Source organism: Oncorhynchus clarkii, chromosome 26 (genome assembly GCF_045791955.1).
Source record: "Oncorhynchus clarkii lewisi isolate Uvic-CL-2024 chromosome 26, UVic_Ocla_1.0, whole genome shotgun sequence".
NCBI lineage: Eukaryota > Metazoa > Chordata > Actinopteri > Salmoniformes > Salmonidae > Oncorhynchus > Oncorhynchus clarkii.
The window spans coordinates 30,842,918-30,863,533 of NC_092172.1; the positions used below are offsets into that span (position 1 = coordinate 30,842,918).

The 20,616-nt window shown below is 38.2% G+C and overlaps 2 protein-coding genes across 5 annotated transcripts in view; both read right to left on the reverse strand.

The window, feature by feature from the left end:
* Positions 1-633, reverse strand: part of LOC139384339 (transient receptor potential cation channel subfamily M member 7-like) — an 80,475-nt gene extending 79,842 nt beyond the window's left edge. Inside the window, exon 1 of the mRNA XM_071129046.1 lies at positions 461-633. Within this exon, the coding sequence (XP_070985147.1) occupies positions 461-463 (3 nt within the window). The 5' untranslated portion in view covers positions 464-633. The remainder of the gene's footprint in view (positions 1-460) is intronic.
* A 1,513-nt stretch (positions 634-2,146) lies between these two features.
* LOC139384379 (signal peptide peptidase-like 2A) lies at positions 2,147-20,016 on the reverse strand. Of its 4 annotated transcripts, XM_071129124.1 has the most exons (17): positions 19,801-20,016; positions 19,206-19,316; positions 18,786-18,968; positions 18,520-18,609; positions 18,179-18,312; positions 17,911-18,059; positions 17,623-17,719; positions 16,430-16,531; positions 15,455-15,536; positions 14,551-14,625; positions 14,389-14,445; positions 13,889-13,936; positions 5,003-5,102; positions 4,059-4,139; positions 3,807-3,967; positions 3,538-3,571; positions 2,147-2,695 (listed from the first exon to the last, which is right to left on the reverse strand). In XM_071129124.1, the coding sequence occupies exons 1-17, from the start codon at positions 19,852-19,854 to the stop codon at positions 2,655-2,657; spliced, it is 1,599 nt and encodes a 532-aa protein (XP_070985225.1). In that variant the 5' UTR covers positions 19,855-20,016; the 3' UTR covers positions 2,147-2,654. The 4 variants fall into 4 exon arrangements, with proteins under 4 accessions (XP_070985225.1, XP_070985226.1, XP_070985227.1 ...); XM_071129125.1 differs by lacking the exon at positions 3,538-3,571; XM_071129126.1 differs by lacking the exon at positions 13,889-13,936 and having other exon boundaries at positions 19,801-20,010.
* Positions 20,017-20,616: the final 600 nt, after the last annotated feature.

A 20,616-nucleotide genomic window follows, 5' to 3' on the forward strand; every position in this document is an offset into this window, starting at 1 on the left:
CCGTTGACGGACAGAGCTAACTGGAGCTGGCTCACTAGTTAGCATCTAACGCCATTGTGGATGGATGGTAATGCGAACGTTAGCTAGCTCAACTACCTAGCCGCGGCATCGCTACTCAGCCAGCCACAGTTTGCATTTCAGCGAACGTTCGGCCGATGCCTTTTTACTACCAATGCAAAAGGTGCCCAGATGTTTTACCCAGATGTCAGTGGCAAAGGCTAGCCACTGAACCATATCCAACGTTATTGTAGATAGATAGTTAAACACAAGTACGCAATACCAACTGATCATGATCTTCTTGACAATCACGTAGCATGTAAATAACTGCCAACTACTCATATCTCCTTCCTTGACTCACACGATCCTCCGACCTGACATTCTAGAAGCTCACATTCTACCTCAAACATTCTACTGGATAACAAAAAAACCCGCAGAAGAACACTTTGGTTGGATCTCGTACCATTCTTTTCACCGTTGAGACTCAGGAAGAGCTTCTCCGATGTCGTTATCCATCTATCGGCGGTGTTCTTTTCTGTTAGCCTTGGAAGGAAAGTCCAGTTGTCGCTGGTGAAATCTGCCCTAGCTGCAGCTCCAGCGGAAGGTTGCCTTTTCATAATTGTGCGACTCTGAACTGACGCCGCTGCGTGACGAAGCCAGCTGAGTCACCCCCCCAGCACTGAGCACGTCACATGACCGGGGGGGGGGGGGGGGGGGGGGGGGGGGTCAAATACCTGAATATTGATCTATTATTTGATTGATTAATACCCGCATTGATATTAAAGTGTATTGCCATGGGATGAGTGTTTTGATAAGTATATTTTGCAACAGGCGTAAGCGTGTACTGTAAACAGGTTTCTAGGTCAATGTGGTAGATCTACATACTTCGCATTCTGACTGGTACGTAGGCAATAAGTGGCAAGTCACCAGTAATAAGCTACAACAGGCTGAAACATGACGAACTCCACAGATAAACCCCAAAAAATAACATTTTGCAACAGTACAAAAAGCCACCTCCCTAACTCATTCTCCCTCTTTACTGTACTGTCCAAGTTTGATCTCTCCATCTCCCTCCCTTTCTCTTTCCCTGCTATTCTCGCCCTCCCCCTCCCTCCTCACTCTTCCCAGGCCTTCCTCCCCCTCACTCCTCACTCTTCCCAGGCCTTCCTCCCTCTCCCTCCTCACTCTTCCCAGGCCTTCCTCCCCCTCCCTCCTCACTCTTCCCAGGCCTTCCTCCCCCTCCCTCCTCACTCTTCCCAGGCCTTCCTCCCCCTCCCTCCTCACTCTTCCCAGGCCTTCCTCCCCCTCACTCTTCCCAGGCCTTCCTCACCCACCCTCCTCACTCTTCCCAGGCCTTCCTCCCCCTCCCAATTCACTCTTGCCAGGCCTTCCTCCCCCTCCCAATTCACTCTTCCCAGGCCTTCCTCCCCCACCCTCCTCACTCTTCCCAGGCCTTCCTCCCCCTCCCTCCTCCCAGGCCTTCCTCCCCCTCCCAATTCACTCTTCCCAGGCCTTCCTCCCCCACCCTCCTCACTCTTCCCAGGCCTTCCTCCCCCTCCCAATTCACTCTTCCCAGGCCTTCCTCACCCACCCTCCTCACTCTTCCCAGGCCTTCCTCCCCCTCCCAATTCACTCTTCCCAGGCCTTCCTCCCCCTCCCAATTCACTCTTCCCAGGCCTTCCTCCCCCTCCCAATTCACTCTTCCCAGGCCTTCCTCACCCACCCTCCTCACTCTTCCCAGGCCTTCCTCCCCACCCTCCCTCTTTCTCACTCTCATTAATGGGTACCATGGGCTCAGCAGTCAGTCAGTGCCTTTCTAAACTCAGATCACTAACTCAATATTTGCTCTTTCTAAAGTACCGGTGGTAACAAGTACAGGTACAGAGCCATGTAATACTGACCAGCCCCATCCCCACAGTGACCTAGCTCACAGGTGGACAAAGATATCTGCAAAGGGCCAGTGTGGGTGCAGGCTTTTGCTCCAGCCAGGCAGTAACACAGCTGATTCAACTTATACAGTGAGTTTTTGTTAGAGTCTATAATTATTTCAATCAGTTATGTCATAGTTAACTGTGAGCTTTAAAAAGACATGAAGTGTTAGATAAAGTACAGGCCATAGAACACATAATAAGAACACACAGAGCTCAAATCAGATTGGACTCATTTAAGGCAACAAAAGCAATCAAAGATCGTGTTTTTCAATAAAACAAACAAGTTATACAGAAAACCCCAGAACAGCTGTTATCGAAGAAAACAAAAAAAATCTATCTTCACCTACAGTCTAACTTTGAATTTAAAATCCCCCAATACCTGCCAACATGAGTATTAAAGTGCTTTCTCAATAAATCACTTGCATCATTTACCAAGGCAACACAGTTTAGGCATCATTTAATATTATAGCCCCTAGTTAGCCACTGCATTCTTAGCCACTAGTAAGCCTCTCAAATTAAACTGTCTCACTGTCCAATCAACAGAGACCCACACTGTACAACCCATACCCCTAACCCCTTACCCCTCCCCAGTATACATCCTTATTGATTGATAGACTAGCTATAGTATTTCCCTTGCATTCCATGGATGATAAACTAGATGCTTGATTTGAAGAGTAGAAAAGAGCCCCTGCGATTGGTTTGTTAGTTGGCTCAGATCAGCTGCAGTCAGCACTTTCCTCCTCCGCTGCCAGAGTCAGGTGTTCCATCTAGGAGAGGGAGTGGAGGAGAGGGAACAGAGAGGAGGAGGAGTTTATCAGTATAAGACAGACATATGTCATACAACATAAAGCTTAGTCCAGTAGCCAACAGACAGTCTGCTTTGCACAGCTTATTCAGGAGGGTGAAACTGTACAGAACGTTCATGTAGAACAGACATTTATCTTTGTTATCATAGATAGTTTATTGTGTCTGTTCTATGCATTGCATTTGTAACTGCAACGTTCTGAAATGTTCACCCTTCTGAACAGAAGCAAACCACAGGTTTACAGAAAGCATGACGACACGCACATGACAAAACATAAACAACAAACAAAGCTCCCACGTGGCAACTCCCCCTCTGAATAAAACACAGCTGCACGGGGAAAATTCAAACTCATAAAAACGTTATGAGATGGTTGTACTCTGGTTAGGAGAGATGGACGGCTGTTGGGAAAAAAATTAAGGGATGCAGACATTGACAAACAGACTAAAGAAATAAAACAATAGAAACAGACTTTCTAACCAAGATGTGTGTGTGTGTGTGTCCAAGCTAGAGTGAAATCTGTGGCGCCACTGGCATTTCCAGGACTCTAGTGACATCTAGTGACCACATCGGGTACTGCTGGTCTGAGTATGTAACATGATATTACACATAACTCAAGTTGACATTCCAGTGTTATGTTTTTGATTTGCAAAAGGTTTGAGGTAAAGGCTGAAAGGCTGTGTAAGAAGAAAACATAATGCTAGTCTAGAGACACAGGGTAGCTAGATGGCGGGGAGGACGCAGTAGAAGAGTGCGTGAGTAGCCCTTACTGGCCTCAGGGTTAGAGGTCAGGGGGTGAAAGCACACCTGGCAGTAAGGGTTCCCTGGTGGAGTCCAACACCTGATGGAGATTAAATCATCATCATTACATCACACACTACTGTATAACAACCCTCCATATTAGAAATACATAATGAGAACAAAAACATGTATAATCAAATTTAAATTAATTTCCTGAGTTGTGTGAATTCAAATTGAATTAGGCCCAAACCCTTTGAAGTTATCAAATATTTGAATAAATGTAATCAAATAAATAGAATCCCCACCAGCTAAGGAAAAGTGTCTTGTCCTCTCACCTCGTATGTGGTCCCGTTCCAGAACTGCCTCATCTCCCCTCTCCTCCAGGCCAACAGTGCAGATCCTAGCAGGGTGAATGGAACCAGGTAGAGCAGGGCTGGCTGCCCCATCTTAGTCACCAACATCACCGCAAACGTCAAAACCATACCACACAGATAGGCTGGGGGAGGGGTGGAGAGAAGATGGAGAGGAGATGATCAACACGATAATGATAATGATCAGTAACATATTGATCATGTCCATGTCGTTACCTATGCAGCAGCAGAAAAGGTAGATCTTCTTGGGGCTGTTGACCCACACATCAAACCTGCTGCAATAGGCCACAAGAAGACCTGTTGGACAAATCAGCAAACATAATATATGAAGGTCTGAAGCTATCGTCCAATGAGAAGGCAGAACAGAAGGGTGTGAAGATGGAGCTGATTCTGAAGCTTTAGATCGCACCAGGAAGAAAATTACCTTATAAACAGATCTAGGATCAGCTTACACATCAGCTTACACTCCACACATCCTAATTATAACCATTATAGAGGGAAGCATAATACTGACCTTAGATCATTGTCTAGAAACATGGAGACATAGGGGCTCTGGTTATTGTTGCAAAGCTACCGGTAATTTACCAAAGTTACCAGAATCTGTCATTTTGGTAATTAATAGGTAATCTATGGTAATTTTTCTGTGTCCATATTGTCCATGAGTTTCCAGTGGATAGACCATATAGTTCAAGAAAAAAATTATAATAATAATGAGAAAAGCATTTCAACAACAATGGCATTTTTTTTCAATTAACTCTGCAACTCTTCCAACTATTGACTTTCTTCACAACTGTCACCAGTTTGGCGCCAAAACATTGACAACAAAGACATATTAGCATAGTTAAATAAATAGAAGGATATTTCATGCTGAAACCCTCCTGATAAACACTAATGGTATTCACTAAGTTGATGGTTCATATTTAGGATAATGTTTTATAGTTGTCATTCTATTTTGTCATTGTATATATTTTATTGTATATATATAATCTGAAGTACCCAAAAAGCCCACTAGATGGTATTTGATAAAATAAAAATGTAAACTTTTCAAGTTTAAAGTAATATACCGCCCCCCCCCCCCTTTGCAACCCTAGCTGTGGTCAAAAGTAGTGCACTATATAGGGCATAGGATGCCATTTGGGATGCAAGCATGTTTATCTCACCTGGTACGATGATGTCCCCATAGCCCAGGATGGAGAACTGCATGCCACACAGGTTCTGTGTCCACGCAGAGAACCGTGGAACACGCATCACTACCGGGAGCTACCAGGGAGACAACACAGGTAACAGTCAACTAACGGTCAACTAATGATTAAATAAAAACCATCTAACACTCTGTTAAATAACAATTGACTAACAGTTAACTAAAGCTCAACCAAAACTTAACTAAAACTCAAATCAATCACAGAGAGACATACTGAGGATTCACTATGATAGATTCTATATCAAAACCAATTACAGTACTTCCATTACAAAACAGAAAACAGACATACATGTAATGTCAATATGCCAACTGTCAAGCCGTAGGGTTTGTTAATGACATGAACATGAGACACACAGGAAAGCAATCAGTTCATCACCAAATCACACAACAAATAAATCAATGTTTAATTAAATTTAGATCAAGCCCTCTCATTACTTAAACACTTAAGCTACAATGCAATGACTTGAGATTGTGTAATATTGTATAATAGTATCATAAAGTTTGTTAGAGCCAGGATTACTTGATAAAACCCTTGGCCCTACACATGACGAATCAGACGTTAACACAGCTGTGACATAAGAGCCGGTCATGTGACAGTTGGTTGGTATGTACTGTGTGTTCTGTCTCTCAATTCAATTCCATTTCAATTTTAGGGTATTTATTGGCATAGTAAACATATGTTTACATTTCCAAAGCAAGGAACAATCTCCAATATTGATATAAATGCCCATTTATTCTTGAAGAATACAAGAATAAGAATTAACCTTATGAAATTAGTAGAACTGTCTTACCGCAGCATAACATAAATGGCTGTTTTACGTCATTGTTTTTAAACAATGTCTTTGTAAAACTAACAACATATAGCTCTAAACCATGAAGCTGAGTAGTAAAGAGATGATATGATAATTAACAGTACATATGAAGCTGTGTAGTAAAGATATGAATTGATATGATAATTAACAGTACATATGAAGCTGAGTAGTAAAGAGATTATCTGATAATTAACAGTACATATGAAGCTGTGTAGTAAAGAGATGATATGATAATTAACAGTACATATGAAGCTGAGTAGTAAAGAGATGAATTGATATGATAATTAACAGTACATATGAAGCTGTGTAGTAAAGAGATGAATTGATATGATAATTAACAGTACATATGAAGCTGAGTAGTAAAGAGATTATCTGATAATTAACAGTACATATGAAGCTGAGTAGTAAAGAGATGATATGATAATTAACAGTACATATGAAGCTGAGTAGTAAAGAGATGATATGATAATTAACAGTACATATGAAGCTGAGTAGTAAAGAGATTATCTGATAATTAACAGTACATATGAAGCTGTGTAGTAAAGAGATGAATTGATATGATAATTAACAGTACATATGAAGCTGAGTAGTAAAGAGATGATATGATAATTAACAGTACATATGAAGCTGTGTAGTAAAGAGATGAATTGATATAATTAACAGTACATATGAAGCTGAGTAGTAAAGAGATGAATTGATATGATAATTAACAGTACATATGAAGCTGTGTACTAAAGAGATGAATTGATATGATAATTAACAGTACATATGAAGCTGAGTAGTAAAGAGATGATATGATAATTAACAGTACATATGAAGCTGTGTAGTAAAGAGATGAATTGATATGATAATTAACAGTACACATGAAGCTGTGTAGTAAAGAGATGAATTGATATGATAATTAACAGTACATATGAAGCTGAGTAGTAAAGAGATGATATGATAATTAACAGTACATATGAAGCTGTGTAGTAAAGAGATGAATTGATATGATAATTAACAGTACATATGAAGCTGTGTAGTAAAGAGATGATATGATAATTAACAGTACATATGAAGCTGTGTAGTAAAGAGATGAATTGATATGATAATTAACAGTACATATGAAGCTGAGTAGTAAAGAGATGAATTGATATGATAATTAACAGTACATATGAAGCTGTGTAGTAAAGAGATTCATTTATATGATAATTAACAGTACATATGAAGCTGTGTAGTAAAGAGATGAATTGATATGATAATTAACAGTACATAAAAAGCTGAGTAGTAAAGAGATGAATTGATATGATAATTAACAGTACATATGAAGCTGAGTAGTAAAGAGATGATATGATAATTAACAGTACATATGAAGCTGAGTAGTAAAGAGATGAAATGATATGATAATTAACAGTACATATGAAGCTGAGTAGTAAAGAGATGATATGATAATTAACAGTACATATGAAGCTGTGTAGTAAAGAGATGATATGATAATTAACAGTACATATGAAGCTGAGTAGTAAAGAGATGATATGATAATTAACAGTACATATGAAGCTGTGTAGTAAAGAGATGAATTGATATGATAATTAACAGTACATATGAAGCTGTGTAGTAAAGAGATGAATTGATATGATAATTAACAGTACATATGAAGCTGTGTAGTAGAGATGAATTGATATGATAATTAACAGTACATATGAAGCTGTGTAGTAAAGAGATGATATGATAATTAACAGTACATATGAAGCTGTGTAGTAAAGAGATTAATTGATATGATAATTAACAGTACATATGAAGCTGTGTAGTAAAGAGATTAATTGATATGATAATTAACAGTACATATGAAGCTGTGTAGTAAAGAGATTAATTGATATGATAATTAACAGTACATATGAAGCTGAGTAGTAAAGAGATGAATTGATATGATAATTAACAGTACATATGAAGCTGAGTAGTAAAGAGATTAATTGATAATTAACAGTACATATGAAGCTGTGTAGTAAAGAGATTAATTGATAATTAACAGTACATATGAAGCTGTGTAGTAAAGAGATGAATTGATATGATAATTAACAGTACATATGAAGCTGAGTAGTAAAGAGATGATATGATAATTAACAGTACATATGAAGCTGAGTAGTAAAGAGATGATATGATAATTAACAGTACATTTGAAGCTGTGTAGTAAAGAGATGATATGATAATTAACAGTACATATGAAGCTGAGTAGTAAAGAGATGAATTTATATGATAATTAACAGTACATATGAAGCTGAGTAGTAAAGAGATGATATGATATGATAATTAACAGTACATATGAAGCTGTGTAGTAAAGAGATGAATTGATATGATAATTAACAGTACATATGAAGCTGTGTAGTAAAGAGATATGATAATTAACAGTACATATGAAGCTGAGTAGTAAAGAGATGAATTGATAATTAACAGTACATATGAAGCTGAGTAGTAAAGAGATGAATTGATAATTAACAGTACATATGAAGCTGAGTAGTAAAGAGATGAATTGATATGATAATTAACAGTACATATGAAGCTGTGTAGTAAAGAGATGATATGATAATTAACAGTACATAGGAAGCTGAGTAGTAAAGAGATGATATGATAATTAACAGTACATATGAAGCTGTGTAGTAAAGAGATGATATGATAATTAACAGTACATATGAAGCTGTGTAGTAAAGAGATGATATGATAATTAACAGTACATATGAAGCTGTGTAGTAAAGAGATGATATGATAATTAACAGTACATATGAAGCTGAGTAGTAAAGAGATGAATTGATATGATAATTAACAGTACATATGAAGCTGTGTAGTAAAGAGATGAATTGATATGATAATTAACAGTACATATGAAGCTGAGTAGTAAAGAGATGATATGATAATTAACAGTACATATGAAGCTGAGTAGTAAAGAGATGATATGATAATTAACGGTACATATGAAGCTGAGTAGTAAAGAGATGATATGATAATTAACAGTACATATGAAGCTGTGTAGTAAAGAGATGATATGATAATTAACAGTACATATGAAGCTGAGTAGTAAAGAGATGAATTGATATGATAATTAACAGTACATATGAAGCTGTGTAGTAAAGAGATGATATGATAATTAACAGTACATATGAAGCTGAGTAGTAAAGAGATGAATTGATATGATAATTAACAGTACATATGAAGCTGTGTAGTAAAGAGATGATATGATAATTAACAGTACATATGAAGCTGAGTAGTAAAGAGATGAATTGATAATTAACAGTACATATGAAGCTGTGTAGTAAAGAGATATGATAATTAACAGTACATATGAAGCTGAGTAGTAAAGAGATGAATTGATAATTAACAGTACATATGAAGCTGAGTAGTAAAGAGATGAATTGATATGATAATTAACAGTACATATGAAGCTGAGTAGTAAAGAGATGAATTGATAATTAACAGTACATATGAAGCTGTGTAGTAAAGAGATGATATGATAATTAACAGTACATATGAAGCTGAGTAGTAAAGAGATGAATTGATATGATAATTAACAGTACATATGAAGCTGTGTAGTAAAGAGATGATATGATAATTAACAGTACATATGAAGCTGAGTAGTAAAGAGATGAATTTATATGATAATTAACAGTACATATGAAGCTGAGTAGTAAAGAGATGATATGATATGATAATTAACAGTACATATGAAGCTGTGTAGTAAAGAGATGAATTGATATGATAATTAACAGTACATATGAAGCTGTGTAGTAAAGAGATATGATAATTAACAGTACATATGAAGCTGAGTAGTAAAGAGATGAATTGATAATTAACAGTACATATGAAGCTGAGTAGTAAAGAGATGAATTGATAATTAACAGTACATATGAAGCTGAGTAGTAAAGAGATGAATTGATATGATAATTAACAGTACATATGAAGCTGTGTAGTAAAGAGATGATATGATAATTAACAGTACATAGGAAGCTGAGTAGTAAAGAGATGATATGATAATTAACAGTACATATGAAGCTGTGTAGTAAAGAGATGATATGATAATTAACAGTACATATGAAGCTGTGTAGTAAAGAGATGATATGATAATTAACAGTACATATGAAGCTGTGTAGTAAAGAGATGATATGATAATTAACAGTACATATGAAGCTGAGTAGTAAAGAGATGAATTGATATGATAATTAACAGTACATATGAAGCTGTGTAGTAAAGAGATGAATTGATATGATAATTAACAGTACATATGAAGCTGAGTAGTAAAGAGATGATATGATAATTAACAGTACATATGAAGCTGAGTAGTAAAGAGATGATATGATAATTAACGGTACATATGAAGCTGAGTAGTAAAGAGATGATATGATAATTAACAGTACATATGAAGCTGTGTAGTAAAGAGATGATATGATAATTAACAGTACATATGAAGCTGAGTAGTAAAGAGATGAATTGATATGATAATTAACAGTACATATGAAGCTGTGTAGTAAAGAGATGATATGATAATTAACAGTACATATGAAGCTGAGTAGTAAAGAGATGAATTGATATGATAATTAACAGTACATATGAAGCTGTGTAGTAAAGAGATGATATGATAATTAACAGTACATATGAAGCTGAGTAGTAAAGAGATGAATTGATAATTAACAGTACATATGAAGCTGTGTAGTAAAGAGATATGATAATTAACAGTACATATGAAGCTGAGTAGTAAAGAGATGAATTGATAATTAACAGTACATATGAAGCTGAGTAGTAAAGAGATGAATTGATATGATAATTAACAGTACATATGAAGCTGAGTAGTAAAGAGATGAATTGATAATTAACAGTACATATGAAGCTGTGTAGTAAAGAGATGATATGATAATTAACAGTACATATGAAGCTGAGTAGTAAAGAGATGAATTGATATGATAATTAACAGTACATATGAAGCTGTGTAGTAAAGAGATGATATGATAATTAACAGTACATATGAAGCTGAGTAGTAAAGAGATGAATTGATAATTAACAGTACATATGAAGCTGTGTAGTAAAGAGATGATATGATAATTAACAGTACATATGAAGCTGTGTAGTAAAGAGATATGATAATTAACAGTACATATGAAGCTGAGTAGTAAAGAGATAAATTGATAATTAACAGTACATATGAAGCTGAGTAGTAAAGAGATGAATTGATATGATAATTAACAGTACATATGAAGCTGTGTAGTAAAGAGATGAATTGATATGATAATTAACAGTACATATGAAGCTGAGTAGTAAAGAGATGAATTGATTTTATTAATTAACAGTACATATGAAGCTGTGTAGTAAAGAGATGAATTGATATGATAATTAACAGTACATATGAAGCTGAGTAGTAAAGAGATGATATGATAATTAACAGTACATATGAAGCTGAGTAGTAAAGAGATGAATTGATAATTAACAGTACATATGAAGCTGAGTAGTAAAGAGATGATATGATAATTAACAGTACATATGAAGCTGAGTAGTAAAGAGATGAATTGATATGATAATTAACAGTACATATGAAGCTGTGTAGTAAAGAGATTAATTGATATGATAATTAACAGTACATATGAAGCTGAGTAGTAAAGAGATGATATCATAATTAACAGTACATATGAAGCTGTGTAGTAAAGAGATGAATTGATATGATAATTAACAGTACATATGAAGCTGAGTAGTAAAGAGATGATATGATAATTAACAGTACATAGGAAGCTGAGTAGTAAAGAGATGATATGATAATTAACAGTACATATGAAGCTGTGTAGTAAAGAGATGAATTGATATGATAATTAACAGTACATATGAAGCTGTGTAGTAAAGAGATGATATGATAATTAACAGTACATATGAAGCTGTGTAGTAAAGAGATGAATTGATATGATAATTAACAGTACATATGAAGCTGTGTAGTAAAGAGATTATATGATAATTAACAGTACATATGAAGCTGAGTAGTAAAGAGATGATATGATAATTAACAGTACATATGAAGCTGAGTAGTAAAGAGATGATATGATAATTAACAGTACATTTGAAGCTGAGTAGTAAAGAGATGATATGATAATTAACAGTACATATGAAGCTGAGTAGTAAAGAGATGATATGATAATTAACAGTACATATGAAGCTGAGTAGTAAAGAGATGAATTGATAATTAACAGTACATATGAAGCTGAGTAGTAAAGAGATGATATGATAATTAACAGTACATAGGAAGCTGAGTAGTAAAGAGATGAATTGATATGATAATTAACAGTACATATGAAGCTGAGTAGTAAAGCGATGATATGATAATTAACAGTACATATGAAGCTGTGTAGTAAAGAGATGATATGATATGATAATTAACAGTACATATGAAGCTGTGTAGTAAAGAGATGAATTGATATGATAATTAACAGTACATATGAAGCTGTGTAGTAAAGAGATGAATTGATATGATAATTAACAGCACATATGAAGCTGAGTAGTAAAGAGATGAATTGATAATTAACAGTACATATGAAGCTGAGTAGTAAAGAGATGATATGATAATTAACAGTACATATGAAGCTGAGTAGTAAAGAGATGATATGATAATTAACAGTACATTTGAAGCTGAGTAGTAAAGAGATTATATGATAATTAACAGTACATATGAAGCTGTGTAGTAAAGAGATGAATTGATAATTAACAGCACATATGAAGCTGTGTAGTAAAGAGATGATATGATAATTAACAGTACATATGAAGCTGTGTAGTAAAGAGATGATATGATAATTAACAGTACATATGAAGCTGTGTAGTAAAGAGATGATATGATAATTAACAGTACATATGAAGCTGAGTAGTAAAGAGATGATATGATAATTAACAGTACATATGAAGCTGAGTAGTAAAGAGATTATATGATAATTAACAGTACATATGAAGCTGTGTAGTAAAGAGATGATATGATAATTAACAGTACATATGAAGCTGTGTAGTAAAGAGATGATATGATAATTAACAGTACATATGAAGCTGAGTAGTAAAGAGATGAATTGATATGATAATTAACAGTACATATGAAGCTGTGTAGTAAAGAGATGATATGATATGATAATTAACATTACATATGAAGCTGTGTAGTAAAGAGATGATATGATAATTAACAGTACATATGAAGCTGAGTAGTAAAGAGATGAATTGATATGATAATTAACAGTACATATGAAGCTGTGTAGTAAAGAGATGATATGATATGATAATTAACATTACATATGAAGCTGTGTAGTAAAGAGATGATATGATAATTAACAGTACATATGAAGCTGAGTAGTAAAGAGATGATATGATAATTAACAGTACATTTGAAGCTGAGTAGTAAAGAGATTATATGATAATTAACAGTACATTTGAAGCTGAGTAGTAAAGAGATGATATGATAATTAACAGTACATATGAAGCTGTGTAGTAAAGAGATGATATGATAATTAACAGTACATATGAAGCTGAGTAGTAAAGAGATGATATGATAATTAACAGTACATATGAAGCTGAGTAGTAAAGAGATGATATGATAATTAACAGTACATTTGAAGCTGAGTAGTAAAGAGATGATATGATAATTAACAGTACATATGAAGCTGTGTAGTAAAGAGATGATATGATAATTAACAGTACATATGAAGCTGAGTAGTAAAGAGATGATATGATAATTAACAGTACATATGAAGCTGTGTAGTAAAGAGATGATATGATAATTAACAGTACATATGAAGCTGAGTAGTAAAGAGATGATATGATAATTAACAGTACATATGAAGCTGTGTAGTAAAGAGATGATATGATAATTAACAGTACATATGAAGCTGAGTAGTAAAGAGATGATATGATAATTAACAGTACATATGAAGCTGAGTAGTAAAGAGATGAATTGATAATTAACAGTACATATGAAGCTGTGTAGTAAAGAGATGAATTGATATGATAATTAACAGTACATATGAAGCTGAGTAGTAAAGCTGGGGTCTTACTTTCTCATATGGAGTCGAGGGTTCGGCTGGCACCTCCACCGTGTTACCCTGCGTCGAGACAGAACACCCCAACCAGACGCAGTCAGTTTGCATCCCAAATGGCAGTCTATTCCCTACATAGCGCACTACTTTTAATCAGGGCCCATAGCGCTCTGGTCAAAAGTAATGCACTAGGTAAGGAATAGGGTGCCATTTGGGATGCATCCTCAGACAGTCAGCCATTCAGACCCAGAGGGGAATCTAATCTACACCACAATGCTGCAACGGTACACAGCAGAGGAGATCCCAGCTACGTAGCCTGATTCTAGTTAGGGGCAGGAGTGTTTACTGGGTCGGGGAACACTCAGTCAAGGAAAACTCCTGACCCTACTGATTGTTAATCAAGCCATCTTAACATTCACAGATTGAAGATTCAAGTTGACAGACACAGAGAGAGAGACATACAGGCAGACAGGCAGGCAGGCAGGCACAGACAGACAGGCAGACAGATGAGTGGTTACCTTCTCTCCTGCTGCATCTGGACCCAGGGCCACTTGGACCATGATGCTCTCTCCATTCTGTAAATATAAAACATTTAAAACGTGGGACAATGTATTTAACCTTTCTAGTAAAAAAAATAGGACAATAACATTGCCCTGTATTTAACGGGGAAAGTGACTCACCGGCATGAACAGAGGAGTGATGAAGACAAAGAACACATCATATAACAGCAGCAGACTCAACAGGATCACACAGATCTGAGAGGGGGAGAGAGAGGGGGGTGGAGGAGGGATGGAATGGAAGTCAGTTGAGGGGGAGACAGGTGAGGGGGAGACAGATGAGGGGAAGACAGGTGAGGGGAAGACAGGTGAGGGGAAGACAGGTGAGGGGTGGAGGAGGGATGGAATGGAAGTCAGTTGAGGGGAAGACAGGTGAGGGGGAGAGGTGAGGGGGAGAGAGGGGGAGAGAGAGGGGGAGAGAGAGGGGGGATGGAATGGAAGTCAGGTGAGGGGGAGACAGGTGAGGGGGAGAGAGAGGGGGGGTGGAGGAGGGATGGAATGGAAGTCAGTTGAGGGGAAGACAGGTGAGGGGGAGAGGTGAGGGGGGGAGAGAAGAAAGAGAGAGGGAAAGAGAGAACAGATGTTTAGAGACGTGTCCATAGACTTAGTTAGACAACATATTTTTACCTGACCCGTTATGGCGTCTGTGAGAGTATAGGCAGCGCCATTGAGGCCATCTCCATTTTGAAGTAGTACTTTTTCTTCTACTACTTCTATGAGTTGGTAAACAGACTGAAATGGTGCATACTGCTACTTGGAGTGTGTTGTCTGAACAGGTATAAAGTCAAGGTTGGTGATCTACTGCCACCTGCAGTTATGGAATGTTTGCTCACAAGTATAATTCATTGGCTGATCCCACCCAGTTGACTACTTTAAAATGGTGGAAGTCCTCAATGTGTATGTCAATGTAAAAACAGTTTATTTCCAAGTTGTGATCTATTTCTATGGACGTGTCCAACCTCAGCCAGAGAGTGGCCCTCTTTGTGACTGAAGATGAGAAATCAGAGGGTCAGAGTGATGATTTCACCTTGAAGTTGGACAGTGAGATGGTCTTCAGGAAGTTGAGACAGAAGGCCACACCCAGGAGGTCCTGCAGGATCCAGATCCACCTGCCAATAAAGTAGAGTACAAGTCTTCATTTTTTTCAACAACACACTTCAGCCTGTCAACTAACTATTAAATATAACCAAACTGATTAAATAAAGGGAATAAAGAAAAAGGTTATAAAGTGCATGTCAAGCTTAGCATCCTCACAAACATGAGGACAACCATTGACAATGGTTCCTGTGCTTGACCCTGAAATGGCCCAGGAATTCATTGTTAGTTTAGTTTTAGTTTGAGTTTTATAAATGCAAAAATGGGAGCATTTTCCAAGTAAAGATCCAGTGAATGAGTAAATGTATAATCTGAGTGAGTTATAATGTGTGGGGGTGGAAAGGGAAGTGAAACCACATTCTCTAGAACATTAGAATTATCCACCATGCTTTCGCTCATGGAAAGGTTTCATAGGAGATTAGCTGTGGACCGTGTGTTGCTGTTGTAGACTGGGGACATTTAATTATCCTGTCCACTAATACTTCTACTGTGCTAAGGTCTAAGGACAGTCATTGGCCTGTATGAATACACACACAAACATTACCCACCATGATGTTATTCTGTTATTGGAAATTAGAGAGACTAAGAGTTTCTGTCTGTCAGAATGTGAGTCTCAAATTGCACCCTACAAGTGCACTACTTTTGACCAGCATAAGTAGCACTATACCAACCATTTGAGACACATTCAGAGACAGTAGTCAGAGTCAATGAGGCAGTGAGTGATGCTGAACTAAACTAAAACTAACAGCAACAACACACCTCTACTCTGCTGATGACGTCCGAGTCCTCCAGACTCCCTCACCCCAAACACCACTTCCTGCTTCCTGTCCCACCCACAGAATTCCCAAGGGATGTGTCAGTGTGTGTGTGTGTCAGTGTGTGTGCGTGAGAGAGAGACGGACAGTACCTGTCCTCGTTCCTGTAGACTCCCCAGACCACGGCTACAGTGACACACACAGCAGACAGCAGCACCGACCTCACAGATACACTCCCACCCAGGACCGTCACACTGGAAGAACACAACACACATGAGAGAAGAGAGAAAGACCGCAAGCAACCACAGAAAGGTCTGCATGTGTGTGTGTGTGTGTGTGTGAGAGAGAGAGATGTTCAAGGAGACTGGTATGTGTCTGATTCACTTCTTTATTTTTTACTTCTCAAAACTTCCATATGAAACTATGACCTATGAGTTGTTTATGACAGACAGATGAACAGACGGAAGGCAGATGTCTATGGAACAGACAGAGAAACTGACAGGGAGGACAGATGTCTATGGAACAGACAGAGAAACAGACAGGGAGGACAGATGTCTATGGAACAGACAGAGAAACTGACAGGGAGGACAGATGTCTATGGAACAGACAGAGAAACTGACAGGGAGGACAGATGTCTATGGAACAGACAGAGAAACTGACAGGGAGGACAGATGTCTATGGAACAGACAGAGAAACTGACAGGGAGGACAGATGTATGTGGAACAGACAGAGAAACTGACAGGGAGGACAGATGTATGTGGAACAGACAGAGAAACAGACAGGGAGGACAGATGTCTATGGAACAGACAGAGAAACTGACAGGGAGGACAGATGTCTATGGAACAGACAGAGAAACTGACAGGGAGGACAGATGTATGTGGAACAGACAGAGAAACTGACAGGGAGGACAGATGTATGTGGAACAGACAGAGAAACAGACAGGGAGGACAGATGTCTATGGAACAGACAGAAAAACTGACAGGGAGGACAGATGTCTATGGAACAGACAGAGAAACAGACAGGGAGGACAGATGTCTATGGAACAGACAGAGAAACTGACAGGGAGGACAGATGTCTATGGAACAGACAGAGAAACAGACAGGGAGGACAGATGTATGTGGAACAGTGAAATCATACTGTACGTTGTTACTATAGAAAACCTTGAGTCTCTGTAAATACCATGATTGTAACGAGCTGTGACATTTGTCAGACAATACTTTGTTTTCATTGTTTGGGGGGGGGGGGGGGGGGGGGGGGACTATGTTGTTATGGGGATTTTTTTTTTTGAATTGGGATGAAAACCCCAGGAAAATGGTGACTCTCTGTGTGTGGTGTGTATGTGTACCTCATGGGGCTACACTTGGCCAGGTCCAACAGGGCGTCCAGACAGCTGAAGAGGGCGGTGGCTGACGCTAAGCAGAATATGGCGATGATCACATACACTGGAAAACACACACACACACTAAGTGTCAAAATACTCCTGAACGAACTCATTATGAGACGATCACTGAGTGTCTAACAACTTCTGGGGTGGTATGTTTGCTTTGCATATAAAACTGTTAATAAACTGTTAATAAACGTAATACGTTATGAAAATGTATTAATCAGTGTTTGTCCAGAGTGAAAGACTCACCCAGGTACTTGTAGAAGAAGTACATGAGTACCAGCATCAGACACATCAGACCTACAAAAATGACCACCTTTAGGGGAGAGTACAGAGCCAAGTCCCCACTGTCACTCTTCTCCTCTCCTCCTCTTCCTCGAGACGCACTCAGCCTCTCTCTGACACACAGACACACACAACACACATACTGTTACACAGAGTGTAGAGTGGCTGAAGAGTGGACAGCATGCATGGCTGTCCTTTCCGAAGGAAATAAAGAAACCTGTGTGTGTCTGACCTCTCACAGGCTCCGCTCCAGTAGCCTCCCAGAGCAACAGTCACCACTCCTATGAGAAGCATGACCACAATGCTGGCATCAAACACAGGCACCGCCGGGGCATACAGCCTAACCTGCATCTCCTCACCAAACACCTGGAGAAACACAGAGAGATCAAACACTAACACACCTGAGACACACACACACACACACACACTAGTGTCTCGTGTCTATTCTTATTGATTGAAAGAAATACTGTAGATGACAAGTCAATTAGAAGGCATGAATAAGCACTATACCATATCTTATAGTGAGTTGTAGTGACCTCTATACCAGAGGACCTACAGTATCAGAGAACTCACATTCTGTGCGTCCAGGAAGTCCATGTATCTCATCAGAGCCAGCGGAATCTGGACCTTCTCATACTCTGTCACATTGGCTCCCGGGGGACTCTTTAGAAGCAATCAAATGAGAGATAAAACAAAACACGTCTTAAAAAGAACACACAAAGATGTAGGCCTATCATGTTATGCCATAGATGTAAATTAAGTGTTGCATCATAAACACATTGGAGGTAACACTATTGATATATTGTAAATACATTGTAGATCCATTATCAAAGTATTACCATAGGTTTAGTGCTGGCAACGATCAGAGCGGCAGCCCCCAGGTCTTGGGCTATCTCAGCCTTCTGGCTGAAGTTACACCCCCCTCTCATGACCACCACTGCCTTGCCTCTCACTATGGCTGGGCTCACCCCTGCAGAGCTACACAGTAGCCTGGACGACAAGTTCACCAGGGGATACGCAGTCTAACACAGGACAACAGGTACAGTTAGACAATCCATATATTAATAGCTATGATGTATTGTCACTGTAGCAAGGCTGAATCCCAGAGCCACCTAACAGCAGGCTGGATGTCAGGTGAGGTTCACAAAGTTCTGTGGGTTCACCAACAGATACTAAACTCTAACACAGTTGAAGCTGGAGCAAATGGGGGCATAGGGCAGCTGAATATCAGAATGGTGACGTTGTTGTACTGGACTTACAGCAGCGCTGAGTGAGAGTGACAGGTTGGTCCATAGGGAGTTGTAGACCAGGCAGTATTCTTTATCTGTGGCTCCATTTGAGATGTGCAAGATTGCCTCTTGACAGATCACCTGTGTGGAATAAAAACAGTAACTAAGTGAAATACATACAACCAACATGTATTTCAAAGTAAACAAAGTATAAGAAACAACAACATATCGTTTGTTCAGAGACTGATCAGTGTTAGCTGTGTAACACTTTTTCATTACACTGTCAGTATCTGTTCCACTCTGAAGCTTGCCTGGAAAGTTGGGTACTTCCCCATAGACAAGCCATGAAAGAACTCAGCTGCCAAACTTAGCTGGTGGCGATTGGCTAGCTAGCTACATTAACATGGCAAACTTGCCTAACAGGATAGACACTCGAAATGACAATTGTAAAGGTGATATTATCCAGTTGTCAATATTATTTGTGAAATAAATATCACATAGTTGTCGACATAGTTGGACCTGGCTTGCTTGCTAGCTAGCTACATCTATCTCTGTACTGTTATGATAAATACCGTGAGCTAACTAGCTAGCTTTAGCTAGCATAACAGCTAACTGCCTATTTTACCTGAGATGACCGGAGAATGACTGATAAAATAATAATCCACGGAGTTTTTGCCATGTCGGTAACATACGGAATTGAGTAAAAATCGTATTCACAAGAAAAAAAAACTATAATCGGTGGTTTGGCACACCATTAGTTTCAATATCGTCCCTTTTATTGTACTCGCATCATCGTTTTTTAGTTAGCCATTCCCTTCCGGTTCCTCATGCTGGTGGATCTCGTGATAGCTGACCAAATCTTGGCAAACGCTGACATGCACTGCATTTTATCAATGCTTTCATTGTTTCCGTATCATTAGATGTCAATATCTCTTCTCAGTTTCAATATCATGGGAAATGTTTATGTAACTGTCTTCAAGTTTACCGAAGGTAATTATAACTAACCCAAGATAGTTCACCTGTGATGTGTCTGGTTACACCTTCTGTTTGTGAGTGTAGAGGGAAACTAAGGCATCCATTACAACCAATGACTATGATTATTGTGCTTTCAAGACAACTGGGGAAAAAACGCTGTCAAATCATGACGTCAGTGATCTTCAGGTCAGAAGAAGGAGCTCTAGAAAGATGGCCTAGTTTCCGACATGGAATTCCAAGTTGGTTGACCATTCAGAAGTGAGAGATCCCTGAGATCCCAGTTGTTTTGAATGCAGCATTTCAACCCACAGCCTGTCTCTGGTTTGTGAGTCAAATGTCAAAGTCATGCCAGATGACAGTGGTAGAATCTAAATGCATACTCCTTGCGTCCTCTCCTCGACTCCTCAAAATCCATTGGACGAGAAAGCCCAGGGTCCCTACTCTCTGACCTTCTCCAATGGGTTTT